The sequence below is a fragment of the Martes martes genome (genome assembly GCF_963455335.1).
Source record: "Martes martes genome assembly, chromosome: 15".
In the NCBI taxonomy this organism is placed as follows: Eukaryota; Metazoa; Chordata; class Mammalia; order Carnivora; family Mustelidae; genus Martes; species Martes martes.
Genome location: NC_137903.1, coordinates 45,136,642 through 45,161,711, shown reverse-complemented (window position 1 = coordinate 45,161,711; position 25,070 = coordinate 45,136,642). Strand labels below are relative to the sequence as shown.

Sequence of the window (25,070 nt, the reverse complement as noted above, 5' to 3'; positions counted from 1 at the left end):
TTTCAAGAACGGGCACAACGAAGGCCATAGTGAAAAGTGAAGCACATGCAGAAAGTCTCTCCTAACATCTAGCTTAGAGCCTCTCTGATGGAGTCATGTGTACTACAGCCCTGCACTGTTGATAAAGAAACAGCATAGTATTCTGGTATGTAGTGGCCATTATCCATGCTATGCTTGCGATATTCTGCCTTCAATCAGAATGCACAACACTGCCCATTTTCACTGGAATCCTATCACATCCTACATGGTTCTAGTGAGTTCTACGTTTCTCTGAAAAACTAAAACTGATGCTCTATTACAGCTGAATGAGAGTATTATCAATTGCCTCTGTCTCTAACTTTGTTTTCTAGTCGTGGGCATCATAAAGAGTTCAAAGATAACACTGAGACATTTAAATAAATAATGGATTTTCAATTACTTTCAAAAATAGTTACTGTGAAACCCAGTGTGAGTAATTACATGAAGACAATGGAGACACAGGACAAAAAGGTTACTAGAAAGAAACAACTCTATCATTTGATTACTCTCTGCACAGGATCAAACCAATTTATCTTAATATATGCTAAGCATCTTATCACAGAGTATTTTCTGTATTTAAATTTACATATACATTTTAAAATGGGCAGTTTGAGACTTCTTTTCATTGAAGCACATAACAAAGCATTATTCCTTTTTTGTTGAAAATAATCTTGTATTATTATTGGTTAAATACTTCCTGGAATTTATAAACACTGTAAAATATACATAAGGAGATAAATTCTTAGTGAAATGATATATAAAATACATACTTGGTTGTCTCAGTACCTAGCTAAATTTTCATAGCTAAATAACTTATTCCCCAGGAAAACAATAATACCAACATTCACTAAGACTGCTTTTCACAATTTACCCTAAGAGATCTGCCAACTATATACATATAATAACTATATATACTCATGATATTGAAAATAAATTCAATAAATCTTCTGATAAATTTCTTTAGTTAATGTTAAATGTTTTTATGGCATTAAACTTCATAGCACACTTTCATTCTTTAAAAGCATTATGAAAAGAGCTAAAATGTATTATTTTTCCATGGTCCATCTTTATTTTTTATTTTTCTTTGCATGGTCCACCTTTATGAAAAAATGATACTATGAAAAACCTTAAGGGCAAAAACTAATTTAATATGAAAATACATCCCAGGTAACAAGGTAACCTATTCCTTTAGTCAATTTTTTTTAACTTAACAATCTTGCAGTAATTTCTTTAAAGGATATACACACATTTTTAAAATACCTTGGATTTTATATAAATTACTGATTAATCAAGACGGAACAACTGGGCATAATGAACACACAATGATATTACTCACCTAAATAGGGAATGCAAGGCGTCATCTTTAAGCTACTTATATAGTCTCTTAGTCTTTTGTAATTATCTTCTTTACTCATTACATATTCTAATTTTTCAAAGGTAGTTTTGTCTTTTCGACTTAGTAACTAAAAAACAAACAGAAAAGTCTAAGTTATTCCCAAATTCCATTTTATTATATTAAAGAATTGAAGCTATATTTACTATAAATTTAAATTTCAGAGTTATACCTTCTTCAATTATACTCTGGTAGTGTATAAATAAAACAAAATCAGACATGTCTATTATAAACCCAGAGGGGCCTGGGTGGTGTAGTCAGTCAAGCAACCAACTCTTAGATTTTAGCTCAGATCGTGATCTCAGCATCATGAGATCAAGCCCTGCATCAGGCTCTGTGCTCAGCGCAGTCTGCTGGAGATCTTCTCTTCCTATCCCTGTGCTCTTCCCACTCGTGCTCTCCATCTCTAAAAATAAATAAATAAATCTTAAAAAAGGGGGGGGGCAAATCCACTATTTAAAAATTATAATATCCTTTGTATGTACACAAAATATTAACTAAGTAGTAAATTATAATACATTATTTCTCATCTTCACTATTTTATTCTTTAATTTTTTAAGATTTTATTTATTTATTTGACAGAGAGAGAGGAGAGCACAAGCAGGGGGAGCAGCAGGCAGAGGGAGAAGCAGGCTCCCTGCTGAGCAAGGAGCCTGATGCCATGCAGGGCTTGATCCCAGGACCCCAGGATCATAACCGGAGCTGAAGGCAGATGCTTAACCAACTGAGGCACCCAGGCACCCTTCACTATTTTAAATGGTTGAACGATTTTGTTGATCACTTCCTGAGTTAAAATAATTACATATTCATATCCAGCTCAAATGTCCAAATACTTTAACACACTGTCCCCTGCCTCTTCAAAGATAAAGATCATTCTTGCATAATCATTAAGAGATAAATACTGAATTTTGTGGTTTCAGTAACAATCTTTCTTCGCTAGTCCTAACAATAACCATAAAACTGTGATTCACATTTTTGGATTTTTAACAAAACACTTTTTCTTTGATCCTGCTGATCAGTGCTACCTCACACAGTTGATGAACAATCAACTGCACTGTTTTAGGAAGCTTATGGGGGCAGATTTGCAGTGAGTGTCCTTTGAGGAAAATGGAGACAATCTAGGGGAATAAAAGAGAAGTAAGGTCAATTGCCCAAAACAGTATTAACTACTTGTTATTTCTTGTGTTTTTGATTTTAGCCATTCTGACAGGTGTAAAGTGATACCTCACTGTGGTTTTAATTTGCATTTCCCCGATGAATAGTGATGTTAAGCACCTTTTCATGTTGTTATCTGCATGTCTTCTTTGGAAAAAGGTCTATTCAGGTCCTCTGCCCATTTTCAAATTTGACTTTTTTTTGGTGTTGTTTAAGTTCTTTATATATTTTGGATATTAACTCCTTAGATATATAATTTATAAATATATTCTCCCATTCGATAGACTGTCTTTTTATTTTGATGATGTATAGAAACCTTTTATTTCAGTGTAGTCCAAAAAATTTAATTTTGTATTTGTTTCCCTTGCCAAGGAGACATATCTAGAAAAGTATTCCTACAGCTGATGCAAAAGAAATAACTACCTATATTTTCTTCTAGGAATTCTATGGTTTCACATCTCACGTTTAATTAATTTTGAGTTTATTTTTGTATATGGTGTAAGAAAGTGGTACAATTTCATTCTTTTGCATGTAGCTGTCCAGTTTTCCCAATGCCAGTTATTGAAGAGACTATCTTTTTCCCCACTGTACATTCTTGCCTCCTGTCATAGATTAATTGACCACACAAGCACAGGCTTATTTCTGGACTCTTCTGTTACATTATCTATCTGACTATTTTTGTGCCAGTAACATACTGTTTTGATTACTACAGCTTTGTAGTATATCTTGAAATCTGGGATAATGATGCCTCCAGCTTTGTTCTTTTTCAAGAATGCTTTGACTATTATTTTTTTGACTATTTTATCTTTTGTGGTTCTATACAAATTTAAGGACTATTAGTTCTAGTTCTGTTAAAGATGCTATTGGTATTTCGTGTTGGCAAGGATGTGGAGAAAAAGGAATCCTCATGCACGATTGGTGGGAATGTAAACTGGTGCAGCCACTGTGGAACATGGTATGAAAGTTCCTCAAAATTTTAACAATCAAATTATCATATGATCCAGTAATTCCACTACTGGGCATTAAACCAATGAAAATGAAAAAAATAATATGAAAAGATATATGCACTCCTTAAACATGTTTATTGCAGCATTATTTACAGTAGTTGAATATGGAAGCAACCCAAAGTTCCTTGACAGATGAATGGATAAAGATGTGGTGTGTGTGTATATATATATATATATATATATATATATATATATATATGAGTTCTTACCATCTGCAACAACATGGATGGACCCAGAAAGTATAATGCTAAGTGAAATAAATCAAATAAGAGAAAGACAAAGTATCATATGATTTCACTCACATGTGGAATTTAAGAAACTAAACAAATAAACACAGGAAAAAAGAGACCAAAACAAACAAACAAAAACCCTAAAAAACCAAAACCAGACTCTTCAATATAGAGAACAAACTAGGGGTTGCTAGAGGGGAAATGGATGGGTGAAATAGAAGGAATTAAGAGAATAGTTATCTTGATGAGCACTGAGGAATGTACAGAACTGTGGAGCCATTATATTGTACATCTGAAACATATTTAATGTTAACACTGTATGTTAATTATTCTTGAGTTAAGAAAGGGTATTTTTAAAATATTAATGAAAAAATTCAGAAAGTATGTTTTTAAGTATTTCAAAGACTGGAAAAAAGTGGTTTTTTTTTCTTTAAATATATGAAGTTTCTATTTCATTATGATGTAATAAACTTCACTTTATGTCATAAAATGTTATTTTTTAGGATACAAAATATGTCCACCTATAAAATCCTCATCTAATTCTATGAGGGTAACAGAAAATCTGAAGATTAATTTAGAGATAAGGAGAGAGAGATTCAAAGTTGATCACAGGATTAGCAAGAAGCAGAACATACTAACACTCTCTCAGTCATCCACCCACAAAGACATCCTGTTTTTCAGTGTCTCAGTCTGGTTCTGGAGATAAAGACAATTCTGATGCCAAATGCACTACTCTTTACATAGAGTATTACAAAGAGTACAACTGGGATTCACACTGGAATTTATTTTTTCATGGGCTCCAAGATGCAGATTATTTTCAGATAATCTCTACCAGAAATATATCTGAGCAGTTTTCCTCCTTCTTCAAAACAAAATATTTTAAGGAGTCTTTTGTTTTCATATTTTAGATAGATAGCCCATGGTCTAAAACAGCAGTTGCATAATCTTTTGCTTGGCCCAGCTTCAACATACTTTATTAGCATTTTCAAGATCAGGCACAAATCTCTGCTGTTACCTGGAAGTCCAACCATCCCTTTTCTCCCACCTAACAGAGTATTTGGATATGGAAAATACAGTGATGTGATGTGGCAGGGGTAACAGTAAACCTGTTCCTTTTTTCTTGAATCAATCACTCCAAAACTTTGGTACAGTATCAGGAGAAACACAACTGATTTTGCCACATCTGAAACACAGAACTCTGGTAAAGAACTACATGGTCTAGTATGTATAAAAAGGGGGCGCCTAGGTGGCTCAGTTGGTTAAGCATCTGCCTTCGGCTCAGGTCATAAGGTCCCAGGATGAAGCCCTGCATTCAGCTCCCTACTCAGTGGGGAGTCTGCTTTTCCTTCTCCCTCTGCCCCTCCCTCCTGCTCATGCTCTCTCTTGCTCTCTCTCTCAAATAAATAAAATCTTTTTTGTCAAATAAATAAAATCTTTAAAAAATAATATGTATAGAAATAACTTATATTTGGAATTTTCATAATAATCGATAGCCAGATTAAAAGTATTCAATCTGGTGTGGGACCACAGAGCCTTCTTTTAGGAAGACTATTTATAGGAAGAGTACGGACAAAAGAATTAATTAGATGTTAAAATAAGGTGTTTCCAATGATATCTCAGAAACTCGTCCAATGCCCCCAAAGTTATATCTATGAAGTCCTGATTTTTTTTTTCTGCTTTTCAAATCTTTTTCTGATGTTCCTAATGTTATCCCTACGATGTTACTTCACTATACCCTTCCCACCAAAAAAGGGGAAAACAAAGTGGTTCACAACTGCATGTTTTAGGTACCACATTCTTCCTCTGGTGAAGAGCAAGACAATCAGGGGCAAAGCTCTTCACATGTTCACTGATGCATGAATGTGGGAACTCCAAATGTTCCTGGCCAGATCTCTATACCATGTTACCTAAGAATCTACTTTGGGAAAATCTGGATGAACCCCTATTCATGTCAGTCACCGTAAGAAATATAAAATTCCCAGATCACTCCTCATCACCTTGATTTGTATCCCCATACAATACGTACAAATGTGTTCAGTTGCATAAATAATTTATCTTGAACCTTGGATGCAGGTTAATTATAATCTTTGGTTCATGACACTCAATTATCATTAGTCTCTGATACGGCTTTCCTGTTAAATTGATTTATTCTCAAATTTCCTAACAAACACATATGCATCAATTTTCCTAAGAACCATACACCAATTAACACATCTACATATGTGCTTCTTCCATATCTAAATCCTTTGACTTTTTTTTTTTTTTAAGATTTTCTTTATTGAGAGAGAGCACAAGCAGGGGTAGGGAGAACCATATGTGGGGCTCAATCAGGACCTGGAGATCACAACCTGAGCCAAAGGCAGATGCTTACCCAACTGAGCCACCCAGGCACTCCCCTTGACTATAAGGATCCAATAATCTCCTTCCTAAATTTTGTCTATCATTCTCCTAAATTTTATTTATTTTTGACTAAACAATATCATGCTATTTTTAATCTTTGGATTTATTCATTCAATGTTCTGACACTGAAGTTCCACCAATAATGTTACGTGTGGCTGTAGTTCACTCATTTTCACCGCTTCGCTATATATATATCTTCTTCTCTGAAGTACTATCATTTTCTATTTTTCTTTTTTTTTCCCTTTAGCTTTGTAAGAGATTTCTTTATATATATATATTCCAAATATAAATTCTTGATCAGTTACAACTGCTTCACATTATTTTCCCCCATTCTGGGGCTTCTTTTCAATTTTCTTTAAAATATCCTTTGATGAACAGAAATTCTTCCTTTAATGTGGTAAAAATTTTTCATCTTTCCTTTCACTGTTTGAGGTTTTTGTATCTTATCTGAAATACCTTTACAGATTCCAAGTTGGAATCTATTCATACCAAGCCAGAGAGATATTAAGCTATTTTTCTCTTCTGAAAGCTTCCACGTTTTTCATTTTACATGTAAGTCTTTAATTCATCTAACAAAGACTTTAATTTTTTCCCCAAACTGATAACCAATTTCCTGGCTCCAATTAATAAACAGACCCTCATTTCTCCACTGATTTATAATGCCACCACTATCGTATATCAGAGTTCTATAAAAGCAATTATCTATTTTGGGGTTCTTTCTTCTGTTCCACTGGTTGACATGTCTACACCTGCACTAACTGTACATTACCTAAAAAATACAATATAGCTTGTTATCTATTAGGGCTGTGTCAGTCTTCAACCTCATTTTCTCCTTCAGAAATAAGTTGGCTATCCTGACCCTTTACATTTCCATGTAAATTTTATAAGCAATCTTGTCCCAGAAGGGGGACTTTGATTCAAGTTGCATGTATCTCTACATACATTTGAGGAAAACTGGCATCTTTAAGATTTCCTATCCATGACTAAGGAATATTGTTCCCATCTATTTAGTTCTTCTTTAATGACTTCCTGTGAAGTTTTATAGTTTTCTGCATTACATATATTTAAGGGCCGATATTATAAATACATGGCAAAGAAAAAGAACCCAGCCCTCAGCCTTGGAAAAACAAACCTGTAAGGAAGAAGCTAATCAGCTAGATCACCTGTCATGGTCTACCTCTGGACCACTCGCTCTGGGGATGACTGAGCAATGTTTCATGGACCATACTTGGTCAGATTTAAACCAAAGGCAAATTATTCTGAGATCGCTATTTGAAAAAACGTCTTGCATATATTATCGCATATATTGTTTGCTATTGTGTTTCTTTTACTGATACTGTAAAAGGTGTCCTTTCAAGTGATATTTTCAAATTGTTTCAAATACAACTGGTTTTGTGTACTGTTTGTATATTCAGTCACTGTAATAAACTTTTTTAAAAAAAATTGTGGTAAAATAAACACAACATTCACCATTTTAACCATTTTCAAGTGTACACTTTAGTGGCATTAAGTACATTCACCTTATCAACCATCACCACCAACCATGCATGGTCAGAACTCTTTTTATCTTCCCAAACTGAAATTCTACACCCCACTGGACAATAACTCCCATTCCTTCCTCCTTTGGGCCCCTAGCAACCATCTTCTACATTCTGTCTCTATGAATCTGACTATTCTTGGTAGCTGATATACACAGAATCATACAGTATCTGTCCTTTTATGTCTGGCTAATTTCTCTTAGTGTAACGTCTTTAAGATTCATCCATGGTGTGACGTGTCAGAATTCCATTCCTTTTTAATGCTAAATAATATTCCATTCTATGTGTATGCATTGTGTATATCCACTCATCTGCTGATGGATGTTTAGGTCATTTACACCTTTCCAAACTGTACCTTCTGGGTCTCATGGTCCATCCTCTGCAAAAGCTCCATTCTTAATCTTTTCTTTAAGCACTCTTTCTTCTTTTGTAACATGAGCCTAGATTTGAGTTGGGTGCAATCCTGGCTCCTTGCTCTTCACAATTTTCCCCCAACATCCTCCAGCTTCTACTAAGTTCAAGCACTAGATCAGTGCTGTCTGATCGAATTTTGTGATGAAAATGATCTCTGTGCTGCCCAATACAATGGCCACTAGCCACATGACTACTGTGTACTGGCAACATGGCTAGTATGAATGAGGAACTAAATTTTAAATTTAATTTTAATGATCTAAATACCCACATGTGGCTTGTGGCTACCATACTGGACAGAGAGCACTAGATTATAACACTTATGTTTCTGTCATCAATAGAGCTACTAGTCATTTTCCCCATTGTATCTTAAAGGTGTTAGTAGTTAGAGAAAGAGTCCGCGAACCACCATGATTTTCATATTTTGGTGACTATAGTTTTCACACAGATGACACTCTTACTACATGGCATCTCAGTTCCTTGACTTCACTTCCCTTCAATGATCCTACCTACTACCACTCTCAGTCTCTACTCCCTTGGTTATCCTGAATCCAAAAAGAACTGACTGCACCAGACTTTCCAATCCAATTACCAATGCTACTTTTTCACTCTTCCTTCTCTCTTTTACTTGGGTTTAAATTCCTTACCTTACTAAAACAACTTTGTACATTTACCCACTTTCTCTTTTGTGCTATCCCTGACCACAATACGGAACAAACAATCCTTGAAAAATTCCAACACTGGTTAAATACAATTCTCATCACTATTCCAGACTTAATGCTGAACACCTGAACCTGACTGGAGAATACATGACTTCGCTGACTGGTTTCACCTTAAATTTATGACCAAAAATCTCAATCATAAGGCCTACCATACCAAACCTACTCTATTTCCCTAGTTAATTCATTCTCACACTCTTCTAATACGATGACTTTCATCTGTTCTTCTTTCTTCAAACCTCTAACACCTCTCCCCTATCACTCTCAATCAGTGACTCTGCTTTATATGTCTTAAGAAACAAATATCAGAGGAATTTCTATAGAATCTCACCACCACAGCTACCAACTTACCTGCATCTGTAACCAAATGCATCCCCTTCTCTCCTGTTAAAATGGATAAACTGTTCCTGCTCCACTCCAGAACCAGATCAATTCCCTCCTGCCTGATCAAGGGTATTGCTAGAGTAACTTCTTGCTCTCCTACCATTTTTCTATTAGGTCATTGCACCAGCATACAAACATACTGTCATGGACCTCATTTCCAAAAACAAAACAAAATTTGGTCTTACATCCCCCTCTAGCTGTCAGATTTCTCTGCAGCACCTCAACCCTGCCCTTTACAACAAAATTCCTCAATGCATTTTCTGTATTTGCTGTCTCATATTCTTCTCCACATTCTCTCAAATCCAATCAGTTTTTGGTCCACCACTATACTGAAACCACTCTTGGCAAGGTTGCCAATCCTCTTCAACTGCCCATATCCAGTGCCCATGTCAAAGTTCTCACCTAATTCAACTTACTAGCAGCTTATGACATGGGGGATCACTTTTTAAAGATTTTATTTATTTATTTGACAGAGAAAGAGGGAGCACAGCAGGGGGAGCAGCAGGCAGAAGGAGAGGGAGAAGCAGGCTCGCCGAGCAGGAAGGCTGATGTGGGGCTCGATCCCAGGACCCTGGGATCATGACCTGAGCCAAAGGCAGATGCTTAATGACTGAGCCACCCCGCCCCATGATCACTCTTCCTTGAAACAGTTTCATTACCTGACTATGGAAAACTCCCACTGCAATATTTCCTTTGCTGAGTCCTCATTTTTCCAATCTCTAAATCTTGGGAGGCTTCCAGGGCTCTTCATCTGTATTTATAATTCAGGTGATCCTTATCCGGCCTCATGTTTTAAATAATATCATTATGCTGATGATCAAAAAAATATATCTCTAGCCCTTAACTCCTCCCTTAAACTTGTACACCTGACTCTGACCTTACAGTTGCACATGGATATTTATCAGCCAACTCAAACTTGGTATGTGTAAGAGAGAACCTCCCTGCCCCACCACCAACACACTCCTTGCCTATACCCCCAGAATATCAGCAAACAGCATCTCCATTATTTGATGTGATGCGACCTCTCTGGACTCACTCATCTCCTACCATCAACTACCCCATAGCTTACTCCACTCTCTCAACACTGACTGCCCTGCTGTTCTTTGAATGTTATCAGGGCCTTTGCACTGGCTATCACCTCTGCTTGAAATTTTCTTCTCCCAGATTTCCACACAAACGGTTCTCTCAGTTCTTCCAGCTCTCTAGGCAACTGTCACGGAACAGAGATTCTCTTACCACATACAATTAGCCCTTGAACAATATGGGTTTGAACTACGTGGGTCCACTTATACGTGAATTTTTTTTACAGCAGAGTACTGTAAATGCATATTTTCTTCCTTATGATTTTCTTAGTAACATTTTCTTTTCTCTTACTTTATTGTAAGAATACAGTATATGATGCATATAACATAAAAAATACATGTTAATTGACTCTGTTATTGGTAAGACTTCCAAGTCAACAACTGGCTATTGTCTGGAAGGAGTCACAAGTTTTATGTGGATTTCTGATTGTGCAGGGGGGTTGGCATCCCTAATCCCTGCGTTTTTCAAGGGTTGATTGTACTATATAAAATACTTGCCTATTTTCTCTTCTATCCCATTTAATCCGCTTTATTTTTCTTCAGAGCATTCATCACTATTTAAAATATCATCACTTTTTTACAGTTTATTTTTTCCCAGTAGAATGTTAGCTACATAAGAGTAGAACTTTATCTGAATCACTTACTGCTGTATGTCAAGCAATCAGTGCCTGGTACAGTACAGACTATTTTAAAATTTAATATAAACAGTAAAAATTTTATTCAGATTAATAATGAACTGTTAATGAATGAAAAATTCTTTTTCATGCAAATATATGAGGGAGACAACAAAAATATGTTCAAGGAAAGTAAAAATTAACTTGAGGGAAATGTATCTCATTTCTAAGCCCCAATATAAATCAGAGTATAATTCTTTACCCTAAAACTCCAAAGATGGAAATCATTACTGTGTATTTTTATTTCTAGTCATCAATGAAATTCAAGTTTTAAGAAAAGAGAGTAAGGCCATCTTATTAATAAGAATTTTTTAAAAAGATTTTATTTATTTATTTGACAGAGACACAGTGAGAGAGGGAACACAAGCAGGGGGAGCAGGAGAGGGAGAAGCAGGCTTCCCGCTGAGCAGGGAGCCTGATGCTGGGCTCGATCCCAAGACCCTGGGATCATGACCTGAGCCCAAGGCAGATGACCAACGACTGAGCAATTTTTAAAGTAAGAAAACCTTCACCCAGGTGCTTCTAAAACACAAACAGAATATAAAGAGGATCATAAGCTCTTTGATATTAATGTCTTTTCAATACAGAAAACCACCCTCGTTTTCATAAGAAACGTCTATCTCTTCAGATACTATGAAAAGTAAAAGCAATGCTAGACTAATTAAAAACGGTTACACTTTAGTTAGAAAAAAAGCCTGGGGCGCCTGGGTGGCTTAGTGGGTCAAGCCTCTGCCTTCAGCTCAGGTCATGATCTCAGGGTCCTGGGATTGAGCCCCGCATCAGGCTCTCTGCTCAGTGGGGAGCCTGCTTCCCCCTCTTTCTGCCTGCCTCTCTGCCTACTTGTGATCACTCTCTCTTGTCAAATAAATAAATAAAATCTTAAAAAAGTTTTTAGAAGTTAGTCATCTCTTTATCACAGGACCCCAAGAATACGGTGACCCTTTGTGTAAAATGTAATAAACAAAATCATTACTCCTCAACACCAAAGAATACCATTAAGTAAGAACAGATTTAATTGGATCTCAAATTTTACTTATATAAAATCTAAATGAAAAATACCTAAAGCTCAAGGCCAGTACCATGTCATTCAAATATGAAAGTACATAGATTTGCAGAAGTCCAAATTCACACCCTGACCTTGTTAAAGTGATAGAACCAAATACAATTAACATATATCAGAATGTGCAGCAACACTGCATAATCCCATGTTAGCTATGAGATTTTTTCATTATTCCCGAGGGAAAAAAATCTAAGTTTACTAAAAAAAAAAAAAGAAAATCTAAATAAGTAAATCTTAAAATTGATAAAATAAAATAAAAATAAAATAAAATCTTAAAATCTTAAAAGTTGCAATTTAGATGTTCCTTGAATTTTCCAAAAGCTTAATCTTTGTAAGATTAAATGCAAAAAATACTGTATTAAATGCAAAAAAGAAAAAATATACTTTCCCATCAGTAAACATGAAATGCTATGTGGTTGAAAATGCACAGATTCTACAAAAATGATTTACTAAATGGCAAAAAGCAAGCACCAAGCTATACTTTACCCAAAATTACCTGACAAGTCTAGTGTAACACTTAAAAGAAGAAAATGCAGGCTTCAAAAAAAAAAAAAAAGTATAAACTAATTTAAAGGTCCTTATCTATTTTAATATTAACCTTACTAAGAACTACAGAAGAAATAAATACATCTTTATTTCCAACAGGAAGTCTAGCCCTTTCATCAACTAGGAAGATGACTTACCGCCCATGTTTTAGTCAACCTGAAGATTGGGGCACTCTGTAAGCCAGAAACCACCGCCATAAGTGCATGAAGGTTATTCAGCTCATACAGCTTCTGAAGATTTAAGAAAAAGGGGAGGAGAGATGAAAAATAGTAAGGATAACTTTAGATTAACAAGTAAAATCTAGGCAACTCGTAGTGTTCTAGTACTTCTTACCCTCATCGGTGAAATCTGTCTTTGGAGTACCCATTATGTTTACAATAAGTTGATTTTGGCCCACAACAGAACCTCCATTTTCTAACCTGGCATTGTCCCCAAGCTCTGGGAACAAATCTACCTCTGGTTCAATAATATATTAAGAAAACCAAAGTTATGGCTCAGTATCAAGCTTACCCAGTATGATCATGCACCGCAGTCTCTAGTAAGGAGTCTCCTTCCTTATACTGAAATACTAAGCCTCTGCCTTAAGATCCCAGTTTCAAGAAAGGATCCTGATCTAGTTTCCTACTCAGTACCCTCATAATTCCAGGGTTTGGGTTCAAACCTGCTTTCCATAGTCCTTGATTTCCTGCTTCCTCCTGCCTGAATCCTCTGATCCTTTGTTCTTCACTCATGTTGGGACATCCACTTGCTTCTTTTTATAGTCTCCTTACAGAACTCCTCTCTAACATTAGGTTCTATCAGTTTGCCAAGAGAGCTACTTGACATTTAATGCTAATTTCCCTGATTTCCTCATACTACCACATACTTACATCTTAATGGTCCTATCTGAAAATCATTTAGAATGGTCCTTGCCCAAGACCAAGAGACTCCAAAGCAAAAATGCCTGTTTTGAACATTAGTGCAAGGGAAGGGGAAGTGTTCTGTTTCTCTGGAGAACTCTGACCAATATATCACTTAACTCAGGTCTCAAAGAATTCCTATAAAGTTTTAAGAAATACGAACTCAACAGACTCAATTTTTTAAAAAATGGAAAACAAGGGGCCCCTGTGTGGCTCAGTTGGTTAAGCATCTGCCTTCAGCTCAGGTCATGATCCCAAGGTCCTGGGATCAAGCCCCGCTTTGGGCTCCCCATCTCCCTCTCCTTCTGCCTGCCATTCTGTACTTGCGCTCTCTCTCTCCCTCTCTCTCTGTGTCAAATGAATAAAATATTTTTAAAAAAGAAATAAAAATAAAAGCTTAAGCTTAAGAAAATTAAAAAATGGCAAATGAAAAAACATAAGGAGCAAGAATTCACAAATGGAGAACAACATCAAGTATTGGCCTTAGAGAAATGAAGATTGAATGAAGATATTACCTAGAAAGCAACATAAAAGACAGTTTTTTTAAAAAAATGTGAAACAAAGAGACATGAAATGTAGAGAAAAAAAGGCCAACATTTATCTAGTCAGAGATGAAGATGGTAAAAAGGATTCGTAGAAACAGTATCTGAGAGGTAATGGCAGATTATTTTCTCAGATTACTGAAAAGATGTTAGTTCTTAGGGTCAGGAAGCTCAAGGAATCCTAAGCAGAGTAAAGAACAAAAAACAAATACAAAAAACTGTAAGTCTAGAATTGTACTTTTTAAAAGATTTTATTTCCTTTTCTTTGGAGAGAGAGCAGGAGCAGCAGGGAGAGGAAGAAGCAGGCACCCCAGTGAGCAGGGAGCCCAACATGGGGCTCCCTGAGCTGAAGGCAGACACTTAACTGACTGAGCCATCCAGGCACCACTGGAATAGCCTTTTTTAAGAACAAGGAAAGAGACTTTCAGGTTAAATAAAATAAAGATCACTTTAACAAAGGATTTTTTAAAATGGTGTCAGATGCTCAACATCACTAATTATTAGGGAAATGCAAATCAAAGCCACAATGAGATATCCTCTCATACTGCTGATTGGCTACTATTTAAAAAAAAAATAAACCTCAGAAAATAACAAGCACTGGCAAGTATGTGGGGGAAACACTGCTCACACACTGTTGGTGGGACTATAAATTGATGCAGCCACTATGGAAAGCACTGTGGAGGTTTTTCAAAGATTTAAAAACAGAACTACCATATGATCCAGCAATTCAGTTTGTGGGTATTTATCCAAAGAAAATAAGAACACCAATTCAGAGAGATATATGCACCCCTATGTTCACTGCAGCCCTACTTACAATAGACAAGGTTCAGAAGCAACCCAGTACCCACTGATAAAGAGATAAAGAAGATGTGGTATATATGATACAATGCAGTATTACTCAGCCATAAAAAAGAATGAAATCTTGCCATTTGTGATTATCTTATTGGATCTAGAGGGTATTATGCTAAGTGAAATAAATCAGACACAGAAAGACAAATACAGTATGATTTTATTTATATGTGGAATTTAAAAAACGATATAAATGAACAAACAAAATGGAAACAGATTTATAGAAAATAAGCTGTCGGTTATCAGAGGGAAGGGTTTGGGGGAGTAGACGAAACAGGCAAAGGGGATTAAGAGGTACAAACTTCCAGTCCTAAAATAAGTACATCATGGGAATGTGATGTACAATATAGGAAATACTGTAAAAAATATTGTAATAATTTTGTATGGTACTAGACTTATCATTAAGATAATTTCATAATGTATAAAAACATTGATTCACTATGATGTACACCTGAAGCTAACAGAATACTGTATGTCAGTTATACGCCATTAAAAAACTGTGCCAGAATTATTCAAATGAAAAATACAAACAGTAATCCATAATTCATACTTACATAAAAAATTTATTCCACATGGAGTAAATACTCAAGTACAAAAATCAAAGCTATAGAACTTTAAGTTATATATGCTTAAATAAGACAATAAAAATTAAAGATCAGTAAGTTTGACTACTAAAGTTAAGAATACCTATATCAAAACATAACATGAAAAATGATGACAAGTCACAAATAGCATGATACATATGAAAACACATAACAGAGAACTAGCATCTACATTTAAATTAAAAAAAAAAAACTCCCACAGAAATCAATAAATAAGAGAAAACTGTTCAAAGGTCTTGAACAGACATTTCAAGAGAGAAAACCTAAATGGCCAACAGAAAAAATTGTTCAATCTCATCACGTTCAATGAAGGTTATCTGTCTGTCATTTCTTTAAAGGTAATTTATCTGTTCTCTCTGTATTTCTAGGGCTTCAACCCTCACATGAGCACCAAGAGACTCCCACAAGAAAGCTTTAGAGCAGCAGTGTTTATAACAACACAAATCTGAAAACTATTCAAGCTAGAGTATGCTGAAGAATTTGTGGTATATGCAAACAAGAGGGCACTCTACAACAGAGATATACCCCAAACCATTCAGTAACAGTGCTGAGTAAAAAAACCAAGTTTTTGGGTGCCTGGTTGGCTCAGTGGGTTAAGCCTCTGCCTTCGGCTCAGGTCATGATCTCCAGTCCTGGGATCGAGTCCCACATTGGGCTCTCTGCTCAGTGGGGAGCCAGCTTCCCCCTCTCTCTCTGCCTACCTCTCTGCCTACTTGTGATCTCCATCTGTCAAATAAATAAATAAATAAAATCTTTAAAACAAAACACAAACCAAGTTTTAAAAGTATAAATGTAATTAGGAAATAATTTAAATAAAACTGAAAAACATATACAACAATATGAGATTCAGGAATACGCACGATATATAAAACTATCAAAGAAAAGCAAACAACGGGTTGTGGGCAGTAGTTCCTTTTGTAGTGGGAGGGCAGGGATCACCTACGAGAAGACCTATGGGAATTCAAAGAGGGCAGTGAACACGTGGCCAGCCACCTTACCATTCTTTTGCTACCTTTAATCTATTTTATAAATTTTTTGTGTGTCTCTGAGATCAGTTTTATTCATCAAACTTGATTAGACAATAGTACCCAGTTATTTAATCAAACATTAATCTGGGCGTTGCTGTGGAGCAATTTTGTAGATATAGTTTACATCTACAATCAGCTGATTTTAATTAAAAGAGATTACATTGATAGTATGGTAGGCTGCATCTAATCAGCTGAAACAGCTTAAGAGACAAAAACCAAGGTTTTCCAGAGAAGAAATTCTGCCTCAAGACTGCAGCTTCAATTCCAGCCTGAGTTTCTAGACTGTCCACCAGCCCTACAGCCGATTTCACACTCGCCAGCCCCCTCCCACAACTACTGGAGCCAATTCCTTAATTTTCTTTATGTATTCTATATATATGTATATTTATCCTCCCATTCTAGAGAACCCTTATATAATCTACTAAAAGAAGAAAAAGACTTGCCAGTTCTATACAGACTGAATACAGAAGGCAGAGAGGCAGAATAGAGGGATTTTAAGAGATGCTGCATGACAAAAAAGAGTATGAACTTAGTAGGGCTTGGGACGAAAGCAACTACTGTCAAAAATAACTTAAAGTCGGGACGCCTGGGTGGCTCAGTTGGTTAAGCCGCTGCCTTCGGCTCGGGTCATGATCCCAGGGTCCTGGGATCGAGTCCCGTGTCGGGCTCCTTGCTCAGCGGGGAGCCTGCTTCTCCCTCTGCCTCTGCCTGCCTCTGTCTGCCTGTGCTCACTCTCTCTGACAAAAAAATAAATAAAATCTTAAAAAAAAATAACTTAAAGTCTAAGAATCTGCATTGGTACTAAATGATTACTTGACGAGGAGGATAACAGGAAGACTGATAGGCAGAATTTGGTGGTTTTGAACAGAACATGCGAAGCACATACACAAAAATACCAGAAAACAATAAAACAAATTCAGACTCTGTGGAGAAAAAGAGATGAATTTGTTAGCTAAAACTCATTATTTATTGAACATATCACAGAGAGTGTTTTCATAAATTTTATGACACTGCCATAAAATATATTTAGAAAGCTAGCTCTGCCACCTAGTGCCACAGAATGTTAGAATATAATTGTTCCCAGGTGTTCAAGGAAAATATAGAAGTGTTACTCACAGCAATTACAATTTTACAATAATTATAATAATTTAAAAATCGTATCATTTTAGTCCACTTTCATTCGGACATAATGTAAGAATGATGAAGAATGTGTCTGTAATTATGCCACTTTGTAGCGAACTTAACATAAATTTGGAGTTGTTATGCATTTTAATAAAGTAATAGCATCCTCTTGTGAAATGGCCTGTTCACCCTCCTCTCTAAATTCTGACCATCCTTGAAGTCCATGTTCCTTTTCTCTTGCTGCATTTATTACCCATGCCCTACGACAACTACTCAACTAACCTATTTGGTGAGTATCTTCTTTATATTATTCTTTCATAAATAAAGTCTTATCATTCTCTACAATGTTGGCAGTGATATATTTTAAAAGCAAATAACTGATAATGTATTTTCCTACTTAATCCTGTTAAGACTTTCCCAATTACCTGCACAAGAGTCCAGTATTTTATAACTATCCTACTTCACCATAATCTGATCTCTGCCAACTTATCCAGTCAAATAAATAATATAATCCAGCTACTCTGAGAGAGGGAGGAAAGATGTAAGAGGGAGGAGGAGAGGAGGAATAAAAGAAAAGGCAAAGAATACAGACACCCAACTGAAAAAATTAACATATTAATCAGGCCTTATTTTCCAGGGTCAATTAATAGTAAATAAGGTGTCACAGGCAAACATTCACTCACAAACAGTGCTGAATGATTGGACTCAAAAAATAAAAATAGAAGTCTTTCTTACCTTAGCAGTTTTAATATAATGGCTCAAAACTTCTGCTCTAATTTTTAACGTCTGCGCATGAAGAATTTCTCTAACAACCCAAAAGCTTACCTGCAAATGCAAATGAAAAATAGCTGAATGGCAAGACTCTTTACTCACTAGGATTCAATTAATGACAGGAACTACTTGATGAACTACCTGTAGCTGGTTAAAAAACCGTACTTTCTCTTTCCCAGCACACCACCCAGTTGGCTATATACCCAGTCTTTGGATGTTGCATACAATTCATACGCATATGAGATATGTATGTGCACAGAGACAGGTATGTCTGTATATATGTACTTCCACACACATAAAAACATCACTATGATTTTTCATTTGTAAAAGCAAACAGAACTTTTGAAGGAAAAGAGCTAACATAAGAATGCAGTAAAATTGGAGTGATACAACAAAAACACTATACCAATACATGTGATTTTGCTGTAGTCTGAAACACTGTGGCAGAATTAGATAAGCTTTAAGAGCAGACATTATAAAAAAATGCTACTTATAGCACGCTTTTCCTGTGGCTGTGTAATCCCACATTTATAGCCATTTATTTACATCAAGCGTAATTGTGTGAAGAATCCCAAGTGTTTCTTGGTATGAATAAAATAAAATATAATGAAAAGTGTATCCAAGTCATTCTAAAATTAAGATAGTATTTTAAAAAATCATGTAATGCTTTCTCTAATTCAATAAACTGTATTCACAATTTCTTTTAAAAATCATTAAAAATAATTCATCAGAAGGCATACTAGATCTATCTATAACACTACTAAGAGGCTCTAATCCACTCTGATCAAAGTAGTTTGCTTACCATATGGTATAATGTAACTTTTTTTAATTCATTTACTATGAAAAGAAAATCAAAGCACCATCAGTTGGCTCACACTTCTGTAAGTCTAAAAACAGGGCATATTAGTAAGAAATGACAGTGCAAAATATAGTGCCACTGCCTCACATTTCATCTCCCTGTTTTAGTGAGAAACATTTCAGATTTTATTTATATATTTTACAAAACCACCTTCATATTTGTTACTATATTTGGCAATAACTATCCCTGGTTCTGATAAAGTTTACTTCTAAAATATATCAAAAGCTATACTTTAGATATTTGATCAACAACCATAGCCTGTATCACCTGTGAACTCAATCTATACTGCATGAACACTGACTTAACTAAATTTAATGTGATGGGGGCGCCTGGGTGGCTCAGTGGGTTAAGTCTCTGCCTTCAGCTCAGGTCATGATCCCAGGGTCCTGGGATCGAGCCACGCATCAGGCTCTCTGCTTTCTCCTCTCTCTCTGCCTGCCTCTCTGCCTACTTGTGATCTCTGTCTGTTAAATCAGTAAATAAAATCTTTAAAAAAAATAAATTTAATGTGAGACAAATTTTAAGACTGTGATCTCTGTCTGTTAAATCAGTAAATAAAATCTTTAAAAAAAATAAATTTAATGTGAGACAAATTTTAAGACTAATACCATCAAGATATTAAAACATGGCCAAAAAGTTTTTGTCATTCTTTTCACTGGAAGTTGGGGTATATGTCACCTCCATGTCATCTGGACAGGCTTGTGACTACTTTGATGAACAGAAGATTAATGAAATTGATGCTAACTTCCAGGACAAGGTCATAAAAGAGCACGCAGGCCTTGCCTTGATTATTGGAACATTCTGTCTGAGATTCCTGAACTACCTACCATGTAAGAAGTACAACTACCTGAGACCACCATGCTGGAAAGGCTAAGTGTAGGTGCTCTCCAGCTGACAGACCCAGCTAAAGCCAACCACACCTGAGAATACTGATCCAGAATGACCAACACTTAGATACAATTCAATAAAATTACTGGGAAAAAGTCTGTTGGCCACAGAGACAAAAAGGTTAATTTTTAAGGAAAAGAAAATGTAATTATCATCAGACTTCTCAACAGCAACACTGTCAGGGAAAAAAATGGAGTAACATAATATCAAGGAAAGAAAATTTTATGCAGAGGACAGGAAAATTTGTCAGTATGCAAGAATTTGGGCCTTACTGTTCTAATGAGCCCTTCCTGAGTATTGTAACAGAGAATGAGCTTCAGGCAACCAAAATGCCTAGAGAAACACCAACATAAGGATGGTACTTTTTCAAAGAACTAAGACTAAAAGAGAGTTAAAAAAGAGTGCATTATATAATGCCTATATGTTCAGACAATACATAGTACAATTATAAAAACAGAACATCTGCAAAACATCTGTTTATAGGAACATTATTGGTATTAGTATTATTCTGAGCCTTTTGTTTATTATGTAGGATAAAGCAAATGAGTATATGATAGGGTATTCCATCATGTCCTGTGTTCCTTGAAAACCAGAATTCTGGGTGTGGAAGAACAAACATGTGGATGTAATACAGAAAAGTTGGAAGTAAAACCCTGGTCTTGAATCTGAATTAGAAGTATCAATATGGGGGCGCCTGGGTGGCTCAGTGGGTTAAGGACTCTGCCTTCGGCTCAGGTCATGATCTCAGGGTCCTGGGATTGAGCCCCGCATCGGGCTCTCTGCTCGGCAGGGAGCCTGCTTCCCCCACTCTCTCTGCCTGGCTCTCTGCCTACTTGTGATCTCTCTGTCAAATAAATAAATAAATTAAAAAAAAAAAGAAGTATCAATATGAACTAACGAGATGCTTTATCTTTAAATAGTTGTATGTCTATGTCATGTGTATGACACACAGATATCCTAGCTATCTCTGCTGAAAAAGGCATAGAAGTTGTCATTCTGACAGCAATGAGCATTCCTGGCATCCAGGTCCACTACCCCCAGTAAGAAACCAGGACTTTAAAGAAATGTTGATTCTAGGCCAGGGACAGTAATGGACAAAATGAACCTGAAACATCTTTGTATACCAGATGGCAAGGGAACTATTCAATACTACTAGGGTCATGACAAAGGACATGAATGCCAACTTAAAAAGACTTCCACTGGCCAAAAATGGAGTATTAGTTTCAATAAAGATAATAACTGCAATGGGTTGAAACATATCCTATGCATTTAAATTTATGAGTTCATAATGGTATTAAAAATAAAAAACTACTTTGTCACTGTTAGAGAAAGACAGAATACCAATTCGTTATCTTCAAAATTATTAAATAAAGGGGAAGAATCAAACATTTATCTTTCCTTGCTTAAGAAATGAATCTCTGGGCAAGCAAATACCAGATGAAGGAAAATGTGTCTGTAAAAGCACTTCAAGGGGCGCCTGGGGGGCTCAGTTGGTTAATCATCTGCCTTTGGCTCTAGGTCCCAGGGTCCTGGGATTAAGCCCCGCATCAAGCCCGTATTGGGCTCCCTGATCGGTGAGGTGTCTGCTTTCTTTAAAAAATAATAATAATAATAATCGGGCAGATAGATTCCTTTTAAAAGACTAACTTCTTTCATAATTTGCTATTTCAAACCTCCTATGATCCCACTCGGAGAAATTAACAGAGTAATGGACCAACTAAGTAAGACTGTAGGATCAACCGTAACCTGGAGTAAGGATAAAGGCTTTTGGTACAACGTGACATATTTGACTCTGGCAACTTTTTGGCTTATTTAAGAATAACAGGCTTAAAATCTAAAATCATATTTGTGAATATTATAACAATGTTTTTGTATGGCAAAAAAATTTTACCATGATGAGAAATTCTGAGCAATTCAGAAAAATCTGAAAATATAACTATATAACTTGATTATAAAATTCAGTGAAAGAGATGGTTGCCTTATATCCTATTTTAATGGTTTAATCTCATTTTTAAGAACTTTGATCCACTTCATTTTGGGGAATACAGTGAACCAAATAACCTGAAAACCTGCTTGCTATATAAACTTCTAGAAATGTTGGGTTAAAGACAACAAACTCTTTTTTTAAAAAACGTGTGACTAACTTGAAAGAAAGGATTTCCCCTAGAGGCAAAAAGAAGGGGAAAAAAAGGGAGGAAACAAAGGCAAAGCTGTGGTTAAAAGAAAGGGCACTGCAGCTGCCCATGGAGGATTTTCTCTCAGTGACTTAGGGGCTTTGGATTTAATACTCCTCCTAAGACATAATACAAGTTGCCCATCTCTATTCTACCACACGATGTCTATCTAAGGGATCTTCAAAGTGCTATGATCTTGGAGAATCTGTAGGCTGGAACAATTCACTTACTGGCAGGGGAAAACAAACACAGGAGATGGAGAAACATAAGTTTTTCTTAAGAATCTGTAACTAGCCCTTAAGTGGATTTCAAGTTTAAATTTTCACTATGGCAACGTATGGAAGTTCCCAACCAAAACTTATGAAGAACTTAACTAAGTCATTATAGTCTTTGGTACCAGCAAAAGCAAACAAAAGCATTTCAGAAAAGATATACCCTCAAACTAAGCAGCAGCAGATTCCCATAGACGCAGCACAGACAAAGCTTAAATGAACATGAGCTCTCAATCTAGAATTACAAAATGCATAAGAAAACCATGTTGTGTAAGGATCAGCAAAAATAACACAGAATTAGTACTCCCAGATCTTTGGATAATAACACAAATTATATTGTAAAATGCTGAAAATGATTTAAGAAATATTAAAAATGACACTAGCGTAAAAGCACACAGATTTGAAACAGGTATGACGCATCTATGAGAGAATCGGTGCACTGAAATATAGATCTGAAGAAACCATTCAGAGTGGGTGTACATACAAAACATGGTAAGTTAAGATGCAAGTAGAAAAGAATAGGGAGAGAGTAGAAGAGAGAGTAGAAGAGAACTTCCAAGAGAAATTACAGAAGGAAAAAACAGAGATCATGCAGAGAGACAATGTTGGAAGAGACAGTGGCTGAAAATATCCCAGCATTGACGTGAGAAGTTAAACTACTTCTTAATGAAAATATATTAAGGAGTTGAATTTCAGAAACAAAATTATCAAAATTGTACGAGCAACTCACATGATTAAATCTTCTTGTGAAGGCAACAGCATTTGGTGCAGAACTGTATTTTTCTTTTTTATTCCATCCACAACTTGAAAGCTCCTGAAAAAAATGAGTAAAAATAAATTCATTAAATAGCCCAGTTTTCTTGTTATATTAAAGGTTTCGAAACATAAAAGACAGTTGTGTCCTTTCCTAGAGCCATTTAATAGGAACATATCTAATATTATAAACACTCAATTAAATCACAAAAACAAATTCTATGAGTAGAATATAAGAGGGAAAATTACTTGTCTATGAGAATACAGATGACTAGAGTTACACTCTATAGGGAAACTGGTGGATTCTTCTTTGAAGTGATTTGAATCCGAAATAATCCCAGATAATGAAAGTTGAGCTTCCTACAATGTATAGTGAAGCCTAGTAGCTGCCAAGCCCGATTCAGTTACTCAGAACTTTCAATTAGGTTCCCAGAACCTCACTCTTTGAGCTGACAGCCAACCACCTGAAATGTGTGATCAAACCTCTAAAAAAAGAGTTCTTGATACTCCAGGGCATCAAGACACCCCAGGGTGTCAGTTCTATTGACCGGGTCTGTCAACAGAATTCAAAGGGCTTAATAAATCTGGATGTCAAAAAATTAAATTTTTATTTTATACTAACCTCTGATATGACATTCCTTTTAATTATAAATGCAGAGTACAGATTATAGAAGAGTTAACAATACCTGTGACTTTTGTCACTGATAAAAAATTTTCATATCACATTATAGTTGGTACAGACAGTCCAAAAATACCATTTATACTTATCACTAGTTTGAAATTAGCTCATTATCTCTGTACCTTAATGTGTTAACAAGGGAGCACATATATATTGCTATGTAACAGTTATAAAAATATGTTGATAAGTATATTTTCATAGAATTGATTCCTTTGATTTTAAAGAGGGGTCCAGCTTCATAGGCTTTGTTCAGGTGCCAAAGGGGTCCAAGGTTCAAAGCAGGTTAAGAACCCTGCTGTAATGCAGTAACCACAACAGAAAGAGACAGAATCTATCTGAGGAAATCTATCTATTTAATCTGAGCAAAATGAGTTAGGGCAGGAAACAAACAAACAAAAACAGAAAAAAAAAATCATACAACTACTACTTTCAGATAGCTAAGGTATTGCTCCCATTAGGCAAAAACAGGAGGATATATTTGGAGGACAAAACAGAGCTTTTAGAAATGAAAAACACGGTAAGGGAGATTTTAAAAACCAACATAAGAGTTGTGAGATAAAGGTGATAAAATCTTTTACAAAATAAACTCAAAAAAGGAGTCAAAATATTATGTTTATAGAGTCCGTAAGAGTCAATGTCTGCATAATAACAAGAACAGAGAAAAACAACAAAAAAGTTTTTTTAATGCCTCTAGAACTTAAGGACAGGAAAAGACCTATCTCGTGCCTTTTATAATGGGGTAAATTTAAAAAAAAAAAACAACTCAAAATCAAGGCCTAGCATCAAAAAGTTTAGAGCATTAGAGACTAAGGGATTATAAATCAGTAAGATTAAAAAACAAAGCAAAATAAAAATAGATTACAGGCAGAAAAAGTGATCAAAGGCATCGATACCTCAAGAGTAACACTGAAAGTCGAACACAACTGAAATAATGTCTTCAAAATCCTAGAATTCTGTGTCCAACAAAAATGTGAAATTAAGTATGAAAATATACTGCAGAGATTTTCAGACATGA

The 25,070-nt window shown here is 35.6% G+C and overlaps 1 protein-coding gene across 1 annotated transcript in view; it reads right to left on the bottom strand.

Moving 5' to 3' along the window:
* RALGPS2 (Ral GEF with PH domain and SH3 binding motif 2) overlaps positions 1–25,070 on the bottom strand; it is a 151,203-nt gene that overhangs the window by 70,369 nt on the left and 55,764 nt on the right. The window contains exons 5-8 of the mRNA XM_080824036.1: positions 23,354–23,437; positions 18,395–18,484; positions 12,755–12,847; positions 1,355–1,481 (exon numbers count right to left, since the gene is read on the bottom strand). Of these exons, the coding sequence (XP_080680162.1) occupies positions 1,355–1,481; positions 12,755–12,847; positions 18,395–18,484; positions 23,354–23,437 (394 nt within the window). The remainder of the gene's footprint in view (positions 1–1,354; positions 1,482–12,754; positions 12,848–18,394; positions 18,485–23,353; positions 23,438–25,070) is intronic.